The sequence below is a fragment of the Chiloscyllium plagiosum genome, chromosome 7 (assembly GCF_004010195.1).
Source record: "Chiloscyllium plagiosum isolate BGI_BamShark_2017 chromosome 7, ASM401019v2, whole genome shotgun sequence".
Taxonomy (NCBI): Eukaryota; Metazoa; Chordata; class Chondrichthyes; order Orectolobiformes; family Hemiscylliidae; genus Chiloscyllium; species Chiloscyllium plagiosum.
Genome location: NC_057716.1, coordinates 59,594,689 through 59,622,542, shown reverse-complemented (window position 1 = coordinate 59,622,542; position 27,854 = coordinate 59,594,689). Strand labels below are relative to the sequence as shown.

Sequence of the window (27,854 nt, the reverse complement as noted above, 5' to 3'; positions counted from 1 at the left end):
AGTTGAAATGTTGGGCCACAGGGCGGTGGGGTTGATTGGTGCGGGTGTCCAGGAGATGTTCCCTAAATCACTCTGCTAGGAGGCGTCCAGTCTCCCCAATGTGGAGGAGACCGCATCAGGAGCAACGGATACAATAAATGATATTAGTGGATGTGCAGGTAAAACTTTGATGGATGTGGAAGGCTCCTTTAGGGCTTTGGATGGAGGTGAGGGAGGAGGTGTGGGCGCAGGTTTTACAATTCCTGCAGTGGCAGGGGAAGGTGCCAGGATGGAAGGGTGGGTTGTTGGGGGGCGTGGACCTGACCAGGTAGTCACGGAGGGAACAGTCTTTGCAAAAGGCGGAAATGGTTGGGGAGGGAAATATATCCCTGGTGGTGGGGTCATTTTGGAGGTGGCGGAAATGTCAGCATAGCCAACCCCCTCTTTTCACCTCGTTATGGTCCACATTATCTGTTCTTCTTTCTCGCTGGCTTACTATTATCTATCCCTTTTGTCTGCTTAATTGTCTTTCTCTCCCTCTGGGCTCCATCTACACCTATTGGTTACTATTTTATCCTCACCCCCACCCCATCCCATGTCTTCAGCATATATACCAACATTTTCTAGCTATTATCAGTTCTGAAGAAGGGTCAACCTAAAATGCTAAATATGCTTTTTCTCCACAGGTGCTTCTAGACTTGTTGAGTTTCTCCAGCTATTTCTGTTTTTGTTCAAGTCAATGGTTATTGGGGGTCAAATCTTCATTGAGTTATCCATAGCACAGAGAAAAGAAAGTTGTGGTTGTTGGAGGCCAATCATCTCAGCCACAAGGCATCTCGTAGAAGTGCCTCAGGATAGTGTCTTAGGCCCAACCATCTTTAGCTGGCATGTCAATGACTTTCCCTCCATCATAACATCAGAAATAGGGATGGTACATAACTATCAAGTCTTGGACAGCATTCAGGCTTGTGTTAAGAGTTAACAAGACATTTTTACATTACAAGTGCTAAGCAATGACCATATTCAAGAAAAGAAAATTAACCATTATCCATTGAATTCAACAGCATTAACTTCACTGAATCCCCCACTGTCAACATTCTGTGCACTACTATTGACTAAAACTGAACTGCACCAGCTATGTAAATACTGTAGCTATAAGAGCAGTCCAGAGGCTAGGAATTTAACGGCAAGTAACTTAACAGCTGTCTCTTCAGTGCCTGTCCACTGTCTACACAAGTCAAGAGCATGTTGAAATTCTCATCATTTGCCTAAGTGGGTTTAACTTCAACAGTATTTGAGAAGTTCAACACAATTCAGGGCAAAGCAGCCCACATGATTTGTACCATTTCGCCACCATCAGCATTCATCTCCTTTACCTCTGATGTAGTAGTGCATACCATCTACATGATGCACTGCAGGAACTCACCTCAGCTTTTTGACACGAACTTTTCAACCTATGACTTTGACCACCTAAAAGGATTAGGACAGTAGATACATAGGAGCACAACCTCCTGCAAGTTCCCCTTCAAGTCTCATGCCATCTTGACTTAGAACCGTATCATTTTTGCATTACGGTTGTTGGCTCAAAATCCTGAAAATTCCTCCCTGATAGCACTGAAGGTGTCCCTAAACCCAAAGTCAGCAGCAGTTCAAGAAAGCACCTCACCATCACCTTCTCTAAGGCAATTTGGAAGGTCAATAAATGCTGGCAGAGCCAGCAACTTCCATATCTCAGGACTGATTTTTTTTTCAATTCTTTTCTCAAGCAATTTTCATTCACACTTTCTTACTCAGCACCAGTCATCCTTACCAGGCTTATCTGAATGCATTTATGGGCTGGAAGATAATTCCTGGGAGAACTAAGAAGTTTATCATTCAGTCATCCCACTTACCCAATTCCCCTTGTCAAAACATCTAAAAAAAACCGCAAGATTACATATTGTAACACAACCTGCAGGGATTGTGAAAATAGTCTTCATGGTGGGTTTTTTTCTCTTAAAGGGCAATTTGGTGATCACAGAACTTCCATGAGATTGTTTACAGAGCAACAGAGTATCCTCCCTTTATTCAAAACCTTTGTCAGTAAGGTCCATTTTAAAGAGTTTTAATTTGAAGCGAGTGGTGGAGAGGCAGTTGAAAACATTATGTATGTGGTGTATATTTATGTAATATTTATTATATGTGGGTGTGTATATGGTGAATATGTATGTGATAGGATATGTAACTGTATATTTGCATAAACTGATGTGGCTGTCGTATAATGGGTTTGATCATTTAATCAGATTAATAATCGTTATATTTTCAGTAATTGATTTTTGAATAACAATGTTAAAAAAAAAAAATCACACAACACCAGGTTATAGTCCAACAGGTTTATTTGGAAGCACTAGCTTTCAAAGCGCTGCATCTTCAGTGTCGTTGTGATGTTAGTAACAGTGATATCTTGAGCTGAACTACTATTATTAATGTACCATAATATGCAGAGGCTGCTATTTAACATTTAAATGTTTAATTTTCCTACATATCAATGAAAAGAATTGGCTATTTAACTTTTATACTATCAAGGCTAAGAATCTTCTGTTAGGAAGAGTTTATTTGTATTTCATTTGGAAATAACTTACTTGTGTATGGCTGCATTTAGTATTTTTAGTCATTTGGTTTGTTCACTTAATATCTCCTGTTCCTCATTACAGATTACCATCTTCTCAAGTAAGTGGAACTGTATTAGTAGCAGGGGTTTATTCCCATAACCCATCAGATTGGCATGAAATGAGCAGCTGATCCTCAGCTGCAATTAGTAGAATAATAATGAACTAACAATTTCAAATTACAGGACAGAAGCATAACAACATTTCTGTAATTTGGGTGGAAAATTTCAAGATCTTTCTTTCATTCGTAATTTGTTTACTTTGCAGGCAGAAGTATAGGATTATTTCCAGAAATCAGAATTTGAGAAAGAATGAGATCTGAAGCAGCTGTTAGCTGTTTTAAACTGCTTATGATGTTCTGTTCTGGTGTTACAAGTAGACTGATGAAGTAATTTACAGTTGTATAATTAAAGCTGTTCAAAACCCAATGGTATCTGTCATGCAAATAGGATTTTGTGTTGAGCAACTTAAATTGATAAAGCCTTTTGAAGAAGGGTAACTGGACTCAAAACATTGACTCTGTTTTCTTTCAACAGATGCAGCCAGACCTGCTGAGTTCCTCCAGCTATTTCTGGTTTTGTTTCAGATTTCCAGCACCCAGAGTTCTTTGTTTTATTTCAGTTAATGAAATGTTTTTGATATTCTTCACCAAAAATCAGTTTGTTCTGTAACAGCTAATTGTAAGGTCTTTTTGCGTTTCAGTGGTTTCTTTTGATCTGAATTTGATGGTGTAGACATCTTGTCTCTGGTTTGAAAACAGAAATCGTTGAGAAATTCAGGTCAGGCAGTACCTGTGGAAAGAAAGCAGAGACGTAATTTCAAATCTGGTTACTCTTCATCAGAACTCTTCACCTGTTTCATATGTGTTGGTTTGGCTGGATAGTTATGCAATGTAAGGAGTATGACATACCAGGATGATAATGTAAGCTTGTATGCACTGATTACTCCTGATCCTAACTTACCAAACATTGTAGTCAACTTGCATCATATGATCAGGTGTAGCCATGTTGTTACTCCAACAAAATGTCCATTTAACAAAAATATCAACAAGATAATCTGTATTTAAAGAAAAATGTGGTTTACTTATTTTTCCCCACTTTCTGGACATTACATCATGAATACTTAGAGCACTGGAATATATCTGAAGATATTTTAATGAGAGCAAGCAACATTTTATGAAATAAAGAAAAATGATTTTGAAATTACCCACCCAAATTACAGAAATATTATTATGCTTTTGTACTGTAATTTGAAATTGTTTGTTTGTTATTTATTTTAACTCTAAGGAATTTACTGTGGGTCATCTTTAAATTAGACATCACAAATTGGATTTTGGAAAAACACAACCGATTTTTAAAAAGTAAAAGTAAATTAAAAACGCAATTAAAAACCAGTTCAGTTACACACAAAATAGTCATATAAGTAATTCAATTCACCTCTCCCACTTGTCAGTGACAATGGCAAAAATTTCAACCTTTTAGTGACCATGTCTCCTTTCATAAAATGCATCTTCAATTCAACTTGCCATTATAGATTGCCATCTTTTCAAGTAAATGGAATTGTGAATTAGCTGAGGTTTATTCCTGTAAATACCAGATAGGGATGATATAAGACTCCGAACCTAGGCTGTAATTAGTAGAATAATAATGAAGTTAACCAGGCTACAAGATAGATAAATAGTGAATCAGCGGCAGATATTTAAGGACATGGTTCAGAATACTCAGAATAAGTACATTGCTACTATGAAGAAAACTCCTCTGGAAGAATCCACTATCCACAGTTAAATAAAGAAGTTAAAGGACAGTATCAAACTGAGGGAAAAATACAATTGCATAACAATGACTAGCAGGTCAGATAATTGGTCAGAATATACAGAACCACAGAGAATGACTTAAGATATAATCAGGAGAAAATAATCAATATGACAGGAAGCTAGCTCGAAATGTAAAAATGGATAGCAAGAGTTTCTATGGGTGGGGCTAAGCTAGATAAGAGTGAATAAAGTGAGTATTGATCATTTGGACAGAGAGAGAATGGGAAGTTTGTAGTAGATAATCTAATGATGGATGAAAATAGCAAATACTTAATTCTGTCTTCACTGTAGAGGGTATAAAAAACATTCCAACAATTATTACAAAGCGAGAAGTGAAATGAAGAGAGGGATTTGGTGAAATTAAATTGCCAGTGAAGTGGTACTAATGAAGCTTCAAACAGACAAGTCTCTGGGTCCTGATGGACTTCAGCTTAGGGTCTTATAAAAGGTAGCTAAAGCGGTAATTGATGCATGGCTGTTAAACTTTCAAAATTTGCCAAATGCTAAAAATGTTCCATCAATTTGTGAAGTAGTAAATCTAAATTCTCATGTCAAGAAGGAAGAGAGGCAAAAAATAGGAAATTGTAGCCTGTTAGTTTGAGATCTCTGTCATGGGGAAGGTTTTAGAACTGATTATTGAGATTATTGGTGGAAAAGAAAACTTGGAAAACTATCACTTGGAAAAGCACAAAGTAATTAGGAAGAGTCAGCATGGTTCTATGAAAGGAAAATCATGTTAACCAACTTATTGGAGCTCTGTGAAGAGTCGTGTTCACTGTGGATAAAGGAAAACATGTGGATATACTGCACTTAGGTTTTCAGAAGGCACTTGACAAGGTGCCAAGTCAAAGTTTATTACACAAAATAGAAGTAGGGGTAACAGACTAGCATGGATAGAAGGTTGGCTGAATGGCAGAAAACCCAGAGTATGCATAAATGAGACTTTTTTCAGATGGGTAGAACATGAGGAGTGGCATCCTTCAAAAGTTTGTGGTGTGGCCTCAATATTTTACAAACTGTATCAATGAGTAGATAATGGGAGCAAAAGTTTGATGCCTAAATGTGCAGCTGACACAAAGGTGGAAAGGATGTATGTTGTGAAGAGGCTTTGGTGAGGATACAGACTTTTATAGATAATTTGAATAATTGTGCAAAATCTGGCAGGTGGAGTATAATATGGGAAAATGTGAAATTGTTCATTTTGTAGCAAGAATAAAAAGGCAGAACAGTCCCTAAATGGGAATGACTGCAGAATTCTGCAGTTCCACTGTACAAATCAAAAAATATTATTATTCAGGTGCAACACATGATTAAGATGGCAAATGGAATGCTATACTTTGCCTCAAGAGGGATTGAAGATAAATGTGCCATGTGCAGTTTTATCTCTTTATTTAATGGGCTTGTTTTCATTGTAATTTAGAAGAGAGAGAGAGGTGACTTGATCAAAATAAATGCAATCCTGAACAATATTGGCACAGTGGATGTAGAAATAATGTTTCCTCTTGTGAATCCAAAACTAGAGGACACAGTTTAAAAATTAGGGGTCATCCTTTAAAGGTACAGTTGTAAAGAAATTGTTTCCTGAGACTTCGGAACTGGCTGATTAAGAAGGTAGTAGAGGTGAGAGCATTTAATTTTTTTTAAGGTGAAGGTAGATCTTTTGGTTAGGTAAGGTAATCAAAGATTATGGGGACAGATGGACATGAGGAAATTAAAACACAAGTAGATCAGCTGTGATCTTTTTGAATAGCAGAGCAGGCCCAAGGGGCTGAATAGACTACTTCTGTTCCTAATTCAAATGTATAAATGTCCTGCATGGATGTATGTGGATGGAATAGGCATGCATCTGAAAGTTAGCCCTTCGAAAAAATTTTCTTGGCAACAGCCACTGTACATCCCAACAAACTTGATGAAATGAGCTCTTCATACAGATTTGGTTACCAGTAGAAATGAGACCCACTCGGCTTGAGCCCTGATACAAGTAGACCAGCAGTAAACTAATATTAGATTCACTGAAAAGACGGCCAACTGGACAAGAGTTATAATTTTTGAGGCAACCTGAAAAAGAGCTTTCAAGGGCTGTTTTATTATCTCCAGTGACTTTTGCATGGGCCAAAAGACAAACCATCCATCCAGCATTTGTAAACAATGTGTTCCACCTGATTTTTGACACCCAGTACAAAAGCAAAGGTCAACTGGTACTTAGTCTATTGCTGTTTTTTCCAGCAGAGCTATAAGTGGCAATCTTTGATCTCCAAAATCCAATTTGAAAGAGCGTTGAACAGTTGCGAAGACCTTTGGTTATTACAGGGTAACTTCAAAACAAATAGCATAAGGATAAGATCATTGGATTGCTTTATTTTTGAATATTTCCTGATGGATGTTTACATAAAATATGTCTGAAACTTAGCTAATTATAACAGTTAACTTTTTTGTAATTTTTTTGTAGACTTCAGAACATCTTAATAGCCCTATCTTACAAGAGGAATCAAAAAGGTGTGCTTTATTGTCCAATAGTCATGCTTATCATTCCACAGGAAGGTGGTACACAAGAACTTGCAATACGAACTATTATGGTTTTGTTTGTCAAAAGTATCCAGGTAAAGTTCTTCAGAGATTCATCACAGTTACATTTTAATAAATAAAAGAGTGCAAATTTAGCCTTGAGGCACATAGTAAATGTCAGCCTTAATTTCAGTATTTGAAAATTCAAGTCCTGACAAAGGTCAAGTTAAACATACAGCCATAACTATGATGAACTATTGTCTAAAGTCTAATTCTATGACTTATAATTATTCCTCTACTAATAAATATGTGAAACCAATCTTTTACAGAAGAAACTGGCAGTCTGTTCTGTGATTCATAGATACTTTCACAGCTCACTCTCAACATGTCTAGATTTCATGATAAAAACTATATGTTTTTATTGAAATGATTCCAAGCCAGTTTTTTTTTTAAAAGTGATACCAAGTTAATTAATTATTTTATAATTGCATTCAGAAATACAAAAAGAAAATGATCTGGAAGTACTGTCCTGAGGCAGTTGCAAAACAAAAAAAAAGAAGCAAATAAAATCCAAATCAGAAGAAACATTGAGACAGTTTTGACATGTGTCTCATTGAAATCTTACCTTTGACACAGAATGTGGGGCTTTCAGGTTCAGTGCCAGAGATTTGGAATATATTATATAGGCAGACGCTCGAGTGGGTACTGGGGGTGTGCTGCAGTGTCAGTGGTGCTAGCCTTCAAATGAACTGTGGCCCCATCTAATTTCTATGCTGCATATAAAAAAAACATTCTGCTATTCTGAGGTAGAGCAGGGGAGTTCTTCTGATGCTTTTAATAATAGTTGATCCATCAAGTTTAGTCATTTTTAAAAATGTAATAAAGTTAAATACATTATCTGGTCTTTATTGCATTGTGTGAAATGTATGTCATGCGCAATTGGTTGCAATATTTCTCATATTAAGAAAAATAATACACTTTTAATGCATTTTTCCTGTAAAATACTTCTGGAGGGGTAAGAGGTTTTGAAAGGCACTATACAAATACAAGCACCTTTTTGGATAGCTAAACATAAAACTGAGGGGAAGTGGACAACTAGAAAATAAAATCCATCCAGGTGTCTTGTTTTAAATAGACCAGTCACAAGTGGAGTTTTCCTGATCTAGCAATCTAGATTTTTCCAAGAGAGTGAACATTTTATTGATCCATCTCAGTCTTTACTGAAATACATAAAATATTGAATAATCAAATCATATAAGTATATCATAATCACAAAGTTGATCTGTGCCCAGTGAGGAATGGTGCCATTACTTGCATATAACTTAAGAGTTTTGAAGTTCTTAAGAATGTCTTCACTGTTGGGGAGGATTGTCACCTGTAGGAGTTTCTGAGCATAAAAGACTTCTGGAGTTAGGAGTGAATTCAGCATGTCTCAATGAAAGTTCCTTTTTGATGCAGCCTTTGCCACATTCAGGATGATTGGATGAGTGCACGCACAATTTTAATAGCTTTTTTTAAAAAAAGTATTTGTTATCTGTCATCTGTGACCTTATTAAGCACTGCCAGTGTTCATTTTATAACATTTTTCCTTTCTGGAATCCACTTCGAAGTTCTGATACTGGGGGAGTCCAGAAAGTTCTTAGATAGAGGCTTGTTCTTTGGCTTTTTTATGCTTTGGGAAATTTGTTTTGAAAAGGTCTGCATATGTACCTTCCATTGCCAAACATCTCAAAACATTTCACAGCCGAAGTAGTAGTTTTGACAAACATAATACCAAACTACACACAGCAAAATCTCTCAAGTTAAAATATGATAATGACCAGATGATCTGTTTTGTTTGATATTTATTGAAAAACAGATATTGGATAGGATCCCAAAACTAAATCCCCTGCTGTTTTAGAGAAGTGCCATGGAATATTTTACATCCACCTAACCAGGTGGATGGAACCTCTTTTAATCAAAAATGGCACCTTCGACAGTACAAGAATCTCTTGGTATAATACTGGAGTGTGGGCCTTTACTTTTGTGTTCAGGACCTGGAATGACTTGAAGTTTGAACTTGGTGATTCAAAGGCAGGAGTCAGTAACAGTCCTTTCCATGTCCTATTGTATTATACTATAGGAGAGCTCCATTAATGCTGTCAGATATCTACTGATGCAATAATGTTTAATAACATCAGTACCAGTTATGCAGAATGTTTTTCTAACTATTGTTCTAATGCAAACCTTTACTCATCCAGAATCACATTTCTAAGTTACGCAAGTTTGTTTGTTTTCTCTGTAGATAAACCTGTCCATCATATCAATGCATCATCTGTCTATCCAATACTTGATACTTTTGCATATGGAAACTACACATACAAACTGATTAAGAAGAACGTAACATGGTATGAAGCATTAACTGAATGCCGACAAAGAGGTACTGAACTGGTCAGCATCACTGATCAATACCACCAAGCGTTTCTCACAGTCGTTGTGAATAGGCTGTCACACCCGCATTGGATAGGACTGTCTAGCCCAGATGTATGTCCATAACCTTATTACTGTTAATAACTTAAACTTTATTGAGTAATGTGTTTCGAAAGTGAGGAGATGCGTGGTGTTATACTAATGTTCTTGTCATTCATACTTGTTATTGTTCGCAGGATGGAAAAAGCTTTATTTGGTCAGATGGTAGTGGCAATATATTCAGTCATTGGGCAGAGGAGGATGTTCACTCATCTCATGATTGTGGGTACATGGATACAAATGGCTACTGGAAGACCACTAACTGTGAAACTCAACTGCCAGGAGCTTTCTGCCAAGTTTTACAAAGTAAGAATTCAGGTTCAAAACCATTCAATTGCAAGACTTAAATTTTGTGAAGATGATAGTAGTGAGGCTGTCAGCACCATAAGAAACTCAGTCAAAAAGCAATTCCAACTTCTGTAAGAGCAGCAGTTCGAGAAGGCAGCTCACCTCCACCTTCTCAAGGGCTTTGAGGGATGAGCAATAAATGCTGACCCAGCTAGTGATGTCCACATCCCACAAGTGAATAAAAATATATATAATCTGAGACATCTAGAAGTTAGTGTTGGACAGGGTATGCTCCTTTGCTGGATGTGCTATAATAGTCCTTGCTCATGAGTTCAGTATTATGAAGTCAGTTGGAGTTCAGGAGCTGGGGGTGAGGTATATGAAAAAGAGCCAGCACAGTACAGATAATGTTGGTGGACTCCTCCATCCTTCAGTCCAGTTATTGACTGCCTCTGACAAACCTGTCTGCTGTTCCAGAGCTTTACAGTGCATCTTGACCATCATTAATGGGTAAGACTATCTAGGATGGATTTTTAGATTAGATTCCCTACAATATGGAAACAGGCCCTTTGGCCTAACAAGTCCACACCAACCCTCTGAAAAGTAACCCGCCCAGACCCATTCCCCTACCTTGACTAATGCACCTAACACCATAGGCAATTTAGCATGGCCAATTCACCTGACCTGCACATCTTTGGATTTTGGGTGGAAACTGGAGCACCTGGAGGAAACCCACGCAGACACAGGGAGAATGTGCAAACTCCACACAGACAATCACCCGAGGGAGGAATCGAACCCAGGTCCCTGGTGCTGTGAGGCAGCAGTGCTAACCACTGAGACACTGTGCCACCCCCCCTGGGATCACCTTCTGGCGGCTGAGCAGGTGCCCAGTCTCTGGCAGTCAAAGAACAGAACAAAAAACAGTACAGTGCAGGAGTAGAAACTCCACACAGACAATCACCCGAGGCAGGAATCGAACCCAGGTCCCTGGTCCTGTGAGGCAGCAGTGCTAACCACTGAGACACTGTGCCAATCCCCTGGGATCACCTTCTGGCGGCTGAGCAGGTGCCCAGTCTCTGGCAGTCAAAGAACAGAACAAAAAACAGTACAGTACAGGAGCAGGCCCTTTAGTCCACCAACCTGGCACTATTAGATGACACTTTTCTTAACTTAAAAACCTTCTACCTCAACATGGTCTGTATCCCTTTATTCCCTACCTATTCGTGTATCCATCAAGATGCCTCTTATACATTGCTATTATGTCTCCTTTTACCAAGCACTTACCACCCTCTGTTTTAAAAAGCTTGTCTCTCACATCTCCTTTAAACTGCCCCCTTTTATCTTAAACCTATGTCTGCTCATAGTTGACTTTTCCAACCTGGAGAAAAGACATTGACTATCCATTCTATCTATGCTCCTCATAATTTAGTAAACTTTTATCAGGTCTTTCCTCAGCCTCAGAACTTCAAGTGAAAACAAACCAAGTTTGTCCAGTCTCTCCTTGCAACTAATACGTTCCCAAACCAAGCAGCATTCTGGTAAACCATTTCTGAACCATTCCCAAATCCTCCGCATCCTTTTGGTAGTGTGGTGACCAGAACTGTATGCAGTATCCCAAATGTACAACATGACTTGCCAATTTTCACACTGTGCCCGATCAGTGAAGACATGCATGCCATATGCTTTCTTGTCCACCTTATCCACTCCTGGTGAAGGGCTTATGCCCGAAACATTAATTCCTCTGCTCCCCAGATGCTGCCTGACCTGCTATGCTTTTCTAGTGCCACACTTTCCGACTACCTTATCCACTTGTGTTGCCACTTTCAAGGAACTATGAACTTGTATGAGAGATCCCTCTGTATGTTAATGATTCTAAGGGTTCTGCAAATTACTGTATACTTCTCTCCTACATTAGACCTTGCATTTGTCCAGATTCATCTCCATCTGTCAATTCTCTACCCAAGTCTCAAGCCTATCTGTATCCTAATGCGTCCTCTGGAAATCCTCCTCTCTATCCACACCTCCCCAATCTTTATGTCATCCTGAAACTTATTTATCAAACTACCTACACTCTCCTCCAAATCATTTACATATGTTACAAACAACAAATTGACTCCTCCAGAACACTACCTGTCACACATCTCCGATCAGAAAAACACCCTTCCACCACTATGCTCTGTCTTCCATGTTTAAGCCAGTTTTGTATCCGTCTTACTAGCTCACTGTGGATCCCAGGTGACTCTACCTTCTGTACCAGACTGCCAGGAGAAACTTTTTCAAAGGCCTTGCTAATGTCCATGTAGACAATATCAATCATCTTTGTCACAGCCTCAAAAACTTCAATCAAGTTTGAGAGACACAGCCTCACCCACACAAAGCCAAGCTGTCTGTTGCTAATAAGTCCATATTTTCCACATGTGAGCAAATCTTGCCCCCAGGAATCTTCTCCAATTAATTTCCCTACCACTGACATAGGGCTCACTGGCCTGTAATTTAACAGATTAACTCAGTTGCTGTTCTTAAACCAGGAACAACTTTGGCTCTTCTCCAGTCCTCTGAGACCTCTCCTGTGACTAAAGAACAAAGAAAATTTACAGCCCAAGAACAGGCCCTTCGGCGCTCCAAGCTTGAGGGGATGCAAGGATTTTATGCAAGCCCCCAGTAATTTCCTTAACTGCCTCATATAGAATCATAGAGTCATACAGCATGGAAACAGATATTTTGGTCCAATTAGTCCATGCTGACCATGTTCCCAAATTAAACTAGTCCCACATTACTGCATTTAGCCCATATCCTTCAAATCTTTCTTATTAATGTACTTATATGAAAATCTTTTAAATGTTGCAAATATATCTGCATTCTCCACTTCCTCTGTATTAATCCAAGCTCGAAGTTCATCTTGGAAAAAGTCAGGACCGCAGATGTGGAGATCAGAGTTACGAGTGTGGTGCTGAAAAAGCACAGCAGGTCAGGCAGCATCTGAGGGGCAGGAGAATCGACGTTTTGGGCATAAGCCCTTTATCAGGAAGCGCTTCATTTCCTGATGCAAGGCTCATGCCTGAAACGTTGATTCACCTGCTCGTCAGATGCTATCTGACCTGCTGTGCTTTGCCAGCAACACACTCTCAACTCTTAAGTTCATCAACTTTACCTGTCGTACGCCTCACGTTCATACAAATATCTTTCATACTGCCTGTCCTGCTGTGATCAGTAACCACTTCCTGTCCGTTCTTTCTCTTAAACTTCCTGGCCTTAGTCTGTAACTATTCAGTCATTGCACTTGCTGACCTACTGTTGTGGCATTCCCCTGGCGCGCGCGCGTACACGCACTCACTCACTCATTCCATGCCAGGGTATTGATTCCCCTCCAGTGTAGGTGCAACCTGTCCTTGTATAAGTCCCACCTGCCCTGAAAGACATCCCAATGATCCATGAATCTGAAGCCCTCCCTCCTACACCAGCTTTTCAGTCAAGTATTTAACTGTATTATCTTCCAACTCCTGGCCTCACTGGCATGTGGCACAAGGAGTAATCCACAGATGAAAATCCTAGAGGTCCTGCTATTCAATACTACCTAACTCTCTGAACTCCCTTTGCATTTATCACTCTTCCTACCTATATCATTCGTACCAATCAGTGCTATGACGTCTGGCTGCTCACCCTACATTTGAGAATGTCCCATGCTGGCTCTGAGTTCTCAGAGTGTCAGAACCTGGGGTGTTGTTTCCTTATTAGCTGTGGGGATACAGCAATGATGTGCTTTCAAGTCTAATCTGAGGGTCTCTTCTTGGAGGCAATTCACTGGGTGCTGCTGGTGCCTACATAAGAGGGGATGAGGAATTAATGGTGTAAAAGCTTGTGCAGATCCAGAGTGGGCAATTGAGAGCACAGTGAAGCTTAATGGGTCAGTTGCCCATTAAGGTCTTTGTCGACACATTAGTAGTCACACTCTTCTTCAGCCAACCTACCAGCCAGCCTTTGCTTTCTGGGCTAGTTGGGAGATATTTCCCTGTAATTGAGAAATGAGGGATTAATATGATGGGAGAACAATTAGTGTGGTTGGCTGATCCCAGCGAGTGAAAAGGAAGCTGAAAAAACAGTTATTGGTAAGGGAAGATGAGGTGGGTGAGAACAATTGTGTGGACATGTGCCATGCAGCAGTGAGAGTTGTAGTTCATGAGCCTTGGTGAGAGGCATATTTTAGTGGTAGAGCTTGAGTAAATAGTAGTCTTGCAAATGTAAGGTAACAGAGAGAAAGGTGACACTTACCCTTGCAGAGTGCAGAAGATAATTGACCTCCTTCCTGCACTGCTGCACATTGTTTTTTAACCTGGAACAGGGCTTCCTTTGCCAGTCAGTAGGAAGCATTCTCCATCACCCCATCCACCAGCATCTTGAAGTCTCTGCCTGCAAAGCAGGGAACTTCCTTGCCTTTGGTCCATTTCTTTGGTGATTACGCTGGAACAGGTGTGTGATGGAATACTCCCATCTTGCTTGGATGAGTGCAGCTCCAACAACACTCAAGAACTTGACACTTTCGAGAACAAAGCAGCCTTCAATCCATCTACCAACCCAAATATTCACTTATTCCAAGCCCAGTGTATAATGGCACTGGTACATTCTATCTATTACCCCCAAAGGCTTTCCTGACAGCAGCTTCCAATACCACCTAGAAGGACAAAGAGAAGAAGATGCCTGAAAATACTACCACCTGTGAACTTCCCTTCAAACCATATACTATCTCAATTTAGAACTGTATCACTGTTGTTCCAGTGTAGCTGGGTTAAGATGCTGGCATTCTCTTCCGAACTGCTCTGTGAGAGTGTACCTGCCCCAATGGACTGCACTGTTTCAAAGATGCACTCAACACTTGCCTAACCAACTCTAACCCTAATCTCCTCAAGGGAAATTACAGATCAGCAGTAAAAGCTGCCCTTGCCAGCTATGCCCATTACAAGAAGAGTTTTTTTTTAAGAAAGCCTGAGGCCATTTTAAGGCCTATGCTTTAATTAAATAATACCTGTGAGCAGTGGTGCTAAATGATTTGGGAGTGGCACAATATTGAAAACCAAAGCAAAATAAGGGGGATAGCCCAAGGCAGTAGAACACTCCTGCCCTGTTCCACTACCCTCCGTGACGCTTGCCCCATCAATCACCCCGCAGACTGAAAACCCAACTTATCCTTTTGAAGCAGAGTCCTAGGGAAAGTGGTTGAATCATGTGGGCCACAATTCACTCACTTATATTCTCAAATTGCAATCTATACAAATTTAGAAATGAGTTTCTATATTAAGAGGAGATTTGTTGCTCAATAACAGGCACCTGTAAACGTGGTGGAAGCTGGGGATTCAACATTAAACACAAAAAACCTCATGTAAGACTCCTATTTTTCATTGACTTTAATTGGGCTGGATTAATAACAGCTCCCTGGTGTGGAAGAGAAGTTGGTTCATTAAGTATTTCTAATTATCTACTGTTTACAGCTGCAACCTCAAGTTCCCCAGCTTACAAAGTGAAGTGCCCAAATGCAACGAAAGAATTACCTTGGATTCCATTCCGAGGCAATTGTTATCTCTTTGACTTGGCTTTATACAATTCTTCAAGCTTAACAATGGAAAAAGCTAAAGAGGTTTGCGGAAACTTGGGTAAGAAGACATTCCACCATGAAAAATCTAGCATAAAATCAAATGTACTATGCACGTTAGTTGAAATGTGGGCTCATCCCGAACTGCAGCTTATGTATCTCCTACCCTTGCTTCTGATGGTTGGCCCCTGGAATTTTATTAAATTGATGTAGGCTATAGGCCATGGACTGACAGCGATTTGATATTGCCCTCTGCAGTATGGATGATAAGGAGACTTTCCTACCATGACTGCCTGGTATGTTGGAAGGGTTTCCAGGTTGACAATCAGTCTGTTTGGCCATGTTACACAAAAACCAATAAGTCCTGGCTTGAGACTCAAACCTAAAGTTTCTGAGCCAGAAGTAGGGACATTGTCATTGTATCAAAAGGGCTCCTGCTAGTTTACGTGATACGTTTTACAGTACTGTCAAAGTGATAATAAATTCACAAGTGCTCGAATCGTTCCAACAATTCTAAATTATGAATGCACTTATGATGCACTTTTTCTGCTGTATGTTATTTATCCAAATAATATTATCAGTCAATCTGCTCTTTCACCTGCTCATTTTTTAGATGTTTCCATGCTCAGGTAGTATAATGTTAAAGATCCTATCATTAGCTTAATGAGTTCCTTTGTGTCAGTGATCTAAAAATAAAAGCTATTTATTTAATACATTCATTCTCCAACAAGCATCCATTCATCCATCATAATCAAGCTTATATATTTGTTTTAATCATCCCTGACTGAATCTACCTTGGGCATTCAGTTTGCAATGTGGCTGAATTGCTTGCGTTGGTTCAACATATTTATGTTTATGCACCATGTGAAAAACTAGAAGATATTGAATTGTTTGGACACTTTCTGGATTAAACAGGGCTTTATCAAGAAATGAGGTGAACAGTTAAATATAGGATATTAGCTGTTTTTTTTTAAATCATGATTTTGGCTAAACAGGCAAGCAAAGCTTTCAAAGAGTTAAGATGTGGCTCATAGAAACATAGAAAATTGGAACAAGGAAAGGTCATCCAGACCTTTGAGCCTGCTCTGCCATTAAACATGATCATGGCTGATAATCCAACTCAGTATGAAGGTCTCACCTTCTCAACCTCACTCTTCACCAGAGACACGGTGACCCTCAGGTTGAACTCACCATCAGTCATCTCTCTTGAATGACAGAGCAGCCCTATGCTCCTCTGGGAATCTGCAACTTTACTGAAACCAGGGCACTCAGATAAGTTTAAAATAATCAGGTAGAGTCAACATTGTTTTTGTGAAAGAAAAGTCATGTTTGAGTGTTCTATTGGAGTTCTTTGAGGAAATAACAGGCCCAGTGGATGAAGGAGGAACCTGGTGGATGTACTGTGTTTAGTCTCCCAGAAGGTATTGCCACATCAAAGGTTATTGCAGAAAGTAAGAACTCATGATGTAGAGTTACTATATTGGCATGGATGGAATATTTGCCGGTTAACAGCAAACAGATAGTAAGCATAAATGGATCTTCTACAGGTTGGCAAGATGTAACAAGTGGTGTGCCTCAGGGATCAGTGCTGAGACTGTAATTGACTCAGATGAAGAGACAGAAGGTATGGTTGCCAAATTTGCTGACAACACAAGGTTTGTTAGGAAAGTAAGTGGTGAAGATGATGTACAGCTGCTGCAAAAATGATAGACAGGCTAAGTGAGTGTGCAAGTGGAGTATATTGTAGAAAAATGTGATTTATGTATTTTGGCAGGAAAAATCAAAAAGATTTTTCTAAATGGTGAGAAAGTGTAGAACTCAGATGTAGTGGGATCTGGATGTTCCCGTGTACAAATTGCAAAAGATCAGTATGCAGGTACAGCGAGTAGTAAGTAAGCGAGCTAAAAATTGTTATTATTGATTGTGAGAGAATTGAATACAAAAGTAGTGACATTATGCTTTATTTCTACAGGGCATTGATGAGGTTGCGTCTGAAGTACTGTGTACAGTATTGGTCAGTTTATTTAAGGAAGAATGTAAATGCATTGGAGACAATTCAGAGAAGGTTTACTAGAATAATTCCTGGAGTGGGAGAATGGTAGGGGCATGGTTGTCTTATGAGAAAAGGTTGAACAGGCTAGGCTTGCATCCACTGGAGTTTAGAAAAGGTGACTTTAATGAAACATAAAATCTTGAGGGATCTTGACATGGTAGATGTGGTGAAGATGTTTCCTCTTAAAGGAGAACCTGGAACTCGGGGTCACTGTTTAAAAATCAGAAGGTCGCCCATTTTAAAATAGAGATGACACTGTTTTCACTGAGAGCTATGAGTCTTTGGAAAGGGTAGTGAAAGCAGAGTCTGAATATTTTTAAGGCAGTGATACATGGATTCTTGTTAAGCAAAGGTGAAAAGTTTAGGGGAGGCTGGAATGTGGATTGCAGATTATAATCAGATCAGATATGATCTTATTGAATGGCAGAGCAGGTTCCATGTATGCATCTACATAGTGTCTGCAAGTAGACATACTCATCTAACACATTCTTTGTTAATCTCATAAAGCTAATCACGAAACCTTGACTATACTGGCTCAATTTACTTGTCACCAGAGGCATCCAACTGACCCAGCTGCTGGAAGTTTGAATAGTGTGGCTGACCATGTGATAGCTATTCAATAAGGATTCTTGTTGAAATGGCATAGACACTTAAAAAACAGTTAAAAATACTCCAAATCGATTGAAAGATGTGGCAACTTCGTACAAATAATCAAACAATGTGTTTTTCTTTCTGCATTTAATTTGAAATGCCAGTATAAAAAGAAGCACTTAAGTACTCCATTCTGTGATCCTGGCAAGAGGACTTTGCAAATAACCTTGAAATGGTTCTGAATTATAGTCACACAGCATTAACTTCAAGAGGAAGACTAGGATCACTTTAATTCACAAATTGACTGCTATTATCTAGGTACACAAAGTTAAAAATCACACCACACCAGGTTATAGTCCAAAAGATTTAATTAGAAGCACTAGCTTTCAGAGCGCTCCAACCACCTGACGAGTACTTCTAATTAAACCTGTTGGACTATAACCTGGTGTTGTGTGAGTTTTAACTTTGTGCACCCCAGTTCAACACCAGCATCTCCAAATCATTAGCTGGGTAGTGTACCCTAAAGTCATCCACCATATTTCCTCAGTTGCAAAGTATCACACACCAGTATGGACAGAAAATGCTCATACAAATCGTCATGGCCTGCAAACTAATCACACTATAGACATAATCAGTAGGGTTCTGAAACACACATGGACAATCAGCATGTTCTCATGCATATCCTGTTATCCCTCTCAAAGAATAGCAACAGTAATCAAAATACAAGGCTGAGTAAACCTATCTTAGATATGCTTAGAACATCTAAAGCTCTCAAATTTAAGTAACTATTCTGGTTAGCAATAAAAATTCTCAAAACATCGGATTGTTCATCAAAGACAAGTGGCAGTGGATGCAGGAAGCCAGTAGGATCAAGAATCAGGAGCTGATCATGGACCCCACGTCAATATTTTCTCAGCGTAGCTCAACTTTCAGGTTTTCAAAATGACAGCTAATTAAGTATAACCGCGATTCATTTTTAAAAAGCATAAAGTCAACTCTCAAGTTAATTCTATGAAAATCAGATTACCAAATAATTTACAACTTGCTTTTCTGGGAAACACTGTTGTGGCAAGGCTGGTGCAGAAATGCAGACAATGAGTTTGCATGTCTTTGTTTTCCTGCATCCCTTCCCTATTATTACCAGATCTCCACCTCTTATCTCCAAATCGCCAACATTTTTTTGAGTTTTTCTGGAAGTTTGAACTTGCACTCCTCCCCTAAAAGCCAGAACCATATCTTTCACTCCTCCCAGTAATGCTCCTACACCATGAATCCTCATTCAGCAAAGCTAACACTCCTCATCTTACTCCTAAATCCTCCTGTTGATCCACATCTCTAAGATCATTTGGCAGGACTACCAGTACCCTCCAGTAGTTTGTATATGTCATGATTTCCCTCTCGATTCTCTATATTCCAAAGCTACTTTGAAGCAGTCTTTAATTCAGGGACCACTTTCCCAGAATTACCTCTGCTTTTTCATCCATGGCATTTCCCTTTTGCTTCGTTATAACCAAGTTTTGAGGATAGCAGTAAAATTTAGTGTTTCTGGTGAAGAAATTTGCAGAAGCTTGTTTGGCATTGAAGGCCTGTGTGAACCAGAGGAACCAATCGTCAGATTTGTTTGACTGAATTTGATCAACCTGTATGCTCTATTTCTTCACCAAGCTCAAAGGCTGACCCTGCTGTGCTAAGCTCTCTGCAAGTTCCTATTCAACTTGAACTCTCAGGCCTTCTCTCTTGATTTTCTTCCTCTCCTGCCTGCCAGTGCCATTTGAGCCAAGACCAAGAACAGAAGCCCTCTGTTTCTACTAATTCTCATTTCTGTGACAATACTTTGAACTTTTTTTTTCATTTAATCTTCCTAACTCAATCTTTGGACTGGATAAAACCACTCATCCTTCAATACACCTACACAATTAAAGAATACTTTAGGTTTCTGTTAATGACATTTGAAATATTGTGTAACAAATTGACCTGCTGAGTTCCCCTGCACCAAACATTTTACTTTTTGTTTGAAGTGATAGGAATATTGAAAGCAGTGCTAAGTGTGAAAGAATCATCAATTGTGGTTTTGCCTGCCATTCTGCCATTCATTATTCATGTCTATTTTCTCGCAATGATCAGTGAACACAAGAATGTCAGGTCCCTCAATTTCATATTTTCTAATCTTTCAACCCCCAAGTAAATGTACAAATACTTAAACCTATTTAGAATTACATTTCTTAAAGGAAATAACTTGCTAGAGCAAACAGAAACTCATATTGAATGTTTTTTTAAATGCATAGAAACTTACTCCATAAACTTCTACCTCTTGCAGCTACAAAGTCTTTTATTTTACATATTAAAGATGAAGAGGAAAACAACTTTGTTTTTGAACAAGTCAGAACATATAGCCACATTGTAGATGAGATTTGGTTGGGGATCACATTTGACATAATTGGTAAGTAACGATTAAAAATACTGAATGAAGTAAAGTCAAGGATGATGTATTTTCATGTTTTGTGTCAAAGAAAATAACTATTTCATTATAAGTATCAAAAAATGTTTATTGCATTTTCAATTCTAAGATCTACTCAGAGCAATGAGGTCAGAAATTGGTGGAGAAACTTGGCAGGTCTGGCAGCATGTGTGGAGAGAAAGCAGAGTTAACTTTTCAAGTTCAGTGACCTGCTGAGTTTCTCCACCAACTTCTGTTTTTGTTTCAGATCTTGAGCATCTGTTTTATTGCAATGAGATGTTAAATCTGTCAATAAAATGTGCCTATTACAGATTTCCCGGCGAAAAACATAAGATTATTTACATGTGGTGTCTTAATATTTTATTTATTTAATATATATTTACCAAGTAAAACAAAAGTTCGTTCATTTGTTCTACACATAATTTGATTTCTAAATTGTTGCTTCAAGTACAGATTCTCAGGTAGTGAAGGTCAGTGAAGTCCTGATTTTCAGTTCATTTAAATTATTAGGAAGGGAATTAAGCACTGCTGGTCCACAATTTTCTAAGCATTTCGCAAATGTTGTTCTTCGTAAGGTCATTTAATTGAAGGATCAGCACTAACTTGACTGAGGTACATAATCCCCTTCTTGTCTTATGTTCATATATGCCTGAACAATCTAGAATGCATTGGGTAGATTCACTGCTCCCACTCCCTCCTGATGGTATCAGTCTATGCTACTGATACCAAGCAGAGAAGCATGCTACATGAGATCTTCAGCAAATATAGGCTTAACCTTGACAAACAAAATCATTTTGTTCTGTAAACAAAAAGCAAAGAACTGCAGAAGCTAGTGTTACAATAAAGTGATAAACCCCTCTGCTAATTAAATCAAAACACAGAAAAGCTCACTTCACATCGTAATCTGTTAAAGTATGAGTGATCGAGAAATACCCAAATTCCACTATTTAACAAAAATATCAATTTTATTCTTTAATGCTAAAAATTAACATTAAACAACAACTATTTACAACTCTAAGCCTTCTTTCTCTTAAAGATTTGTTATCTACCTCCAACTCTATAACAATATACTGATCCAGTAAAGCCCCTATTAAATTTACAGCAACTTAGTTTTCAAAACCATACAGCGGCTGTCGTCTCCAGTGTCGATCTTCCTCTGTTTGTAGATCTCCCTGTAGATCTTCAGTTTTCTGCTACAAAGATTTTTCATATGAAAATGGTACCTTTGACAGAGGGTCTGGTGATTTTTCAATAACAGTTGGTGCTCTTTCTGGCTAACTATCCAAAATGCCTGCTTTTTTTTTAAATATCCCAAACATTGGATGGTCTCATGGTTCATTGTTGTGAAAACAGTAAAATTAAAATTCAATTGGGTTTTAGTATCTTGGGACCTAATTTACAATGGTTAAATTTAAACTGCTGTGAAAACAACTGAGGTATCGAGGTTACAGCCAAACATTACATCTTTCAATTTTCCAGCACACTCTGTGACTGCTTTCAGCTTTCACTCTCTTTTAAAGGTACAGTACACGCCTTCAACTTCATAATGCTATAAATCTCAATTAAAAGCAGAATTTACTTGAAAAACTCGGCAGGTCTGGCAGCATCTTTGGACAGAAAACAGAGTCAATGTTTCAGGTCCAATGACCCTTCTTCAGAACTTGATGAATCTTCTGTTACAAAAAAGTTTCACTGGACCCAAAACATTAACTCTGCTTTCTCTTCACAGTTGCTGCCAGACATGTTGAGCTTTTCCAGTAATTTCTGTTTTGTTTTTAAATTTTATTCCATTTTGCTTAATAACTAAATAAATTATATGAGAGTTATTGGTAAGACTGTAGCCTGTAGTTTAAAGTGATTCACATAGAATCATATCATCATAGAGATGTACAGCACAGAAACAGACCCTTCGGTCCAACTCGTCCATGCCAACCAGATATTCTAAATTAATCTAGCTCCATTTGCCAGCACTTGGCCCATATCCTTCTAACCCTTCCAATTTACTGAAACATTCTGATAACATGTGTATCTGGAGACAGTAACGTGATGGGAAGGTGTAATCAACAGTGCTATCAAGCAGTACCTGCTCGGCAGTAACCTGCTCAGTGACACCCAGTTTAGGTACCATCTGGGCCACACAGCTTCTGACCTCATTACTGCCATGGTTCAAATATGGATAAAAGAGCTGAATTCCAGAGATGAGGCGAGAGTGACAGCCCTTGACATCAAGGCTGCATGCAACAAAGTATGGCATCAAAATGCATGAGCAATACTGGAATCAATGGGTATCGGGGGGCAAACTCTCTGCTGGTTGGTGTCAAACCTGACACACTGGAAGATGGTCATGGTTTTTGGATGTCAGTCATCTCAGCTCCGGGACATGTCTGCAGAATAATGTCTCAGGATAATATCTGAGGCCTAACCATCTTCAACTGCTTCATCAATGATTTTCCCTCCCTCATAAGGTCAGAAATTGGGACATTCACCTATGATTGCATCATGTTCAGTGTCTTTTGCAACTCCTCAGATACTGAAGCAGTCAGTGTTCAAATGCATCAAGATCTGGGCAATCTGCAGCCTTGGGCTGACAAGTGACAAGTAACATTCGTGCCAGGCAATGACATGTCACCAACAAGAGACAATCTAACCACCGCTGCTTAACATTCAATGGTGTTACCATCACTGAATTCCCATTATCAACATCGCAGGGGGTTACCATCAACCAGAAACTCAACTGGACTCGCCACATAAATGCAGTAGCACCAAGAGCAGGTCAGAGGCTAGGAATACTGCAGGGAGTAACACACCTCCTGACAGCCCAAAGCCTGTCCACCATCCACAAGGCACAAGTCAGGAGTGTGATGGAATACTTCCCACATGGCTGAATGAGTGCAGCTCCAACAACATAAGCTTGAAACCATCCAGGACAAAGTAGCTTGATTGGTACTATATCCACAATCATCCACTTCCTTCACCACTGACACTCAATTGCAGCAGTGTGTACTATCCACAAGATGCACTGCAGAAATTCACCAAAGATCCTTAGACAGCATCGTCCAAACCCATGACCACTTCAGACTAGGACAAGGGCAACAGATGCATAGGAACATCGCCACATTCAAGGTCCCATCCAAGCCACTCACCATCCTGACTTGGAAATTTATTACCATTCCTGCAATGTTGCTGGGTCAAAATCCTGGAATTTCCTCCCAAATGGTCGATCCACAGCAGGTGGACTTGTAGTGGTTCAAGAAGGCAGCTCATCACACCTTCTCAAGGGCAATATGTACTGGCCAGCCAGAAAGCCCTTCCCCCATAAATTCACTTTATAAAGACTAGTTGCCCTGCCGCTGCCAAGAACTGTTCTTTATACCCTGATGAGCAGAGCTTTTCATGTGATATCAGCTAACATAAAAGAAAATCCCAATGTCTTTATAAATACATCACCAACAAAAGGTAATAGTAGGAGAAGTTGGGTTGCTTACGAACCAAGAATGGGCCATTTACACATAGAGGCAAGGACATGGCTGAGGTATTAAATGAATACTTATATTTATCTTTACCTGCAAGGTGGATGCTGCCTAGGCCATGGGATAGAGGAGGAAAATTAATTACTAGAAGGGTTTAATGTTGATATGAAGGTGGCATTTGGTTAGAATTAATAGTCACTTGCAAAATTTGGATTGATTTGGAAGAGTCAAGATTCATTAAGGGAAAAGTATGGTTAACTAAGTAGCTGGAATTTTCAAAAGAGATAACAGAGAAGGTTGAGGAGAGGAGGGCTGCTGATACGTATATGACTTTCAGAAGGTGTTTGACACAATGCCACACAACAGAATTATGAAGTTATGTTTAATGGAATAAAAGGGTTAGGAGCAATATGAATGAAAAGTTGCTTGATAGGTTGGAAATGGAAAGCAATGGTAAGTAATACTTTTTGGGCAGGAGGAAGGCTTGTAATAAAGTTCTGAAAATGTGTTGCTGGAAAAGCGCAGCAGGTCAGGCAGCATCCAGGGAACAGGAGAATCGACGTTTCAGGCATAAGCCCTTCTTCAGGAATGAGGAAAGTTTGTCCAGCAGGCTAAGATAAAAGGTAGGGAGGAGGGACTTGGGGGAGGGGCGTCGGAAATGTGATAGGTGGAAAGAGGTCAAGGTGAGGGTGATAGGTCAGACTGGGGTGGGGGCGGAGAGGTCAGGAAGAAGATTGCAGGTTAGGAAGGCGGTGCTGAATTCGATGGATTTGACTGAGACAAGATGGGGGGAGGGGAAATGAGGAAACTGGTGAAATCAGAGTTCATCCCTTGTGGTTCCCAGGATGCCTCCCTTGTAATAAAGTTCACCAGGGAAACTTATTGGGACCTTTGTTTTTCCTGAAATATGTAAATTGTCTTAATCGTGGTGTACTGGGGACAATTTTAAAGTTTGCAGATGAGTCAAAATTTTGTAAACTGTGAGGAGGACAGTGTAAAATTTCAAAAAGATACATGTTGGGCAGATAGGTGGCAGTGAAGTTCAATGTGAAGAGGAGTGAAGTGATGAACTTTGGTACAAAGAAGATAGAGAGATATTACAAAATAATAGGCATTATTAGGAAGGATGTGAGAAGGGAGACCTATGTGTATATGTACATAAGGCATTAAATGGCAGGACATGTTAAAAGAGTTGTTAATAAAATATAAATGTATTCGAGGCCTCATTATTTGGGGCAGGGAGTACTTTAACAAGGTGGTTATGATGAACTTGTAATAAGGCATCAACTGAGTATTGTGTACAGTTGTGGCTGTCACAGAATAGGAAAGATATGAATGCCTGTGTTGTACTTTTACAGTCCAAAGATGTGCAGGTTAAATGGATTGGCCATGCTAAATTGTCCCATAGTGCCCAGGGATGAGCAGGCTAGGTGGATTAGCCGTGGTACACGTGGGGTTACAAGGCTAAGGGAGGGTGGGTCTTGATGGGCTGCTGTTTAGAGGGTTAGTACAGACTTGATTGACTGAATGGCCTCTATCTGATCAGCAGGGATTCTATGATTCTAGGTTTATGAGAGTGGTTCCAGGGATGAGATACTTCTGTTATGAGGAAAGATCAGAAAAGTTTTTCCTTGCAGAGGAGAAAGTGAAGAGGTGATTTGATAGATATTTTCAAAATTATGACGGGTCTGGACAAGAAGAAACAATTCCGAATTGTAAATGAATCATGATCTCAGTGCACAGTTTTAAAGTATTGTGCAAAAGAAGCAAATGCAAGCTGAAACAAATGCTTGAAAGTGTGGTAGAGGTGGGATCAATTGAGGCATTCAACTGTCTATTGGATAATTATTTAAAAATAAACAATGTGCAAAATTACAGGTAACTGGCAAAAGGTGGCCACCAAGTTAAAATGCTTAGGGAACCAGTAACAGTACAGAGACAAAGTACTGAATCATCCTTTTGCACAAAAATGATTGTGCAATTTCCCCTTTCAGTTATTTGCTGTCCTTTATAACAAATATGATCATAGACAGCTACAAGATTCCCATCCTTGAACAGACTTTCAGAGGAATTTGTGTCACATCATCTCCATATATGGTTTTCAGACCTCTTTTGGGCATTTTCTTAGGTCACACAATGCCAATTACAATTGCATGCTGATTGATAAGGGAAAACAGATTTTGAAAATATCAAAATTTTTCAAATTTTGAAAATTGTTTTAGATGCAACATATATAAATTTTTGTATTTTTCCCAGAAACATTTCCCAACAACCATTAATCACAATAATTCTTTTGACAGCTAGATTACATTAATCATGCCTGTACTTGCCAAAATCTTAGTGAATTACTTCCATGTATTTCATCTCAGAGGAACCAGCAAATGCATTTCAGATAGCTTCTTGTATTAAACAATGCTGCTACCTATTAATCATGAGCACTGCTGATAGATTTACTAACCAGCAATCATCACAGAATGTTGTCGATTATTTGAATGATTGTGGGAAAGTGTTGATGTGTTAAACTGCTACATTTGTGTATGCAGTTTTGCTAAGATATTGCATTGAATGGGCGTGATTATAGTTATTTTCATTCTTTTACATTCCAGATAATACCCTCAAATGGTTTGATGGAACCTCAGTAACTTACTCAAATTGGGGCTCAGAAGAGTCTGAAGCAAATAATTTTACTGTTGGTTCATGTGCGGCAATGAAATCCTCAGATGGTTCATGGTTTATGACTGATTGTGGTGAGGGTCTTGGAGCTGTTTGCCAAACAGGTAAGCAGAAAACATATTCAAGGATCCATTTGTGATATTTAAACTAATGAACCACTCATTAATAAATATGACAGTAGTTTAAAATTACTAAGTAACCACATGCATCTTCATATAGACTCATAGAGTCATAGAGATGCACAGCACAGAAATAGACTTCAATCCAACTCATCCATGCTGACCAGATATTCTAAATAAATCTAGTCTTATTTGCTAGCATTTGGCCCAGATCCCTCTAAACCCTTCCTATTTATATATCCATCCAGATGCCTTTTAAATGTTGCAATTGTACCAGCCTCCACCAGTTCCTCTGGCAGCTCATTCCATACACGCATCTCTGTCCTTTCCCCTCTCACCCTAAACCCATGCCCTCTAGTTCTGGACTTGCTCACCCTGGGGAAAAGACCTTGCCGATTTGCTCTATCCATGCCCCTCATGATTTTTAAAATCTCTGTATGGTCACCCTTCAGCCTCCGTGCCCCAGGGAAAATAGATCCAGCCTCTCACTGTAGCACTGTATCCTCCAATCCTAGCAACAACCTCGTAAATATTTTCTGAACCCTTTCAAGTTTCACAACATCCTTCCTATAGCAGGGAGACCAGAATTGCACACAGTATTCCAAAAGTGGCCAACCAATGTCTTGTAACATGACCTCCCTATTCCTATACTCAATGTACTGACCAATAAAGGCAAGCATACCAAAACGCCTTCTTCATTATCCTATCTACCTGCGACTCCACTTTCAAGGAACTATGAACCTGCACTCCAAGGTCTCTGTTCAGCAACACTCCACAGCACCATCCCATTGACTGTTTAAGTTCTGCTATGATTTACTTTTACAAACGTCGTACTTCACATTTATCTCAATTAAACTCAATCTGCCATTCCACGGCTCACTGGCCCATCTGATCAAGATCCCGTTGAACTCTGAGTTAACCTTATTCACTGTCCATTACATCTCCAATTTTGGAGTCATCTGCAAACTTACTAATCATATCTCTGATGTTCACACCCAAATCATTGACATAAATGATGAAAAGCAGTGGATTCTGGATTAGTGGTGCTGGAAAAGCACAGCAGTTCAGGCAGCATCCGAGGAGCAGTAAAATCGATGTTTCGGGCAAAAGCCCTTCATCAGGAATACAGGCAGAGTGCCTGAAGGGTGGAGAGATAAATAAGAGG

The 27,854-nt window shown here is 39.3% G+C and overlaps 1 protein-coding gene across 1 annotated transcript in view; it reads left to right on the top strand.

The window, feature by feature from the left end:
* The window catches only part of pla2r1 (phospholipase A2 receptor 1), a 155,619-nt gene that overhangs the window by 116,663 nt on the left and 11,102 nt on the right, over positions 1–27,854 (top strand). The window contains exons 23-28 of the mRNA XM_043693844.1: positions 6,890–7,040; positions 9,230–9,468; positions 9,591–9,759; positions 15,225–15,386; positions 20,287–20,409; positions 26,504–26,674. Coding sequence (XP_043549779.1) covers positions 6,890–7,040; positions 9,230–9,468; positions 9,591–9,759; positions 15,225–15,386; positions 20,287–20,409; positions 26,504–26,674 — 1,015 coding nt within the window. The remainder of the gene's footprint in view (positions 1–6,889; positions 7,041–9,229; positions 9,469–9,590; positions 9,760–15,224; positions 15,387–20,286; positions 20,410–26,503; positions 26,675–27,854) is intronic.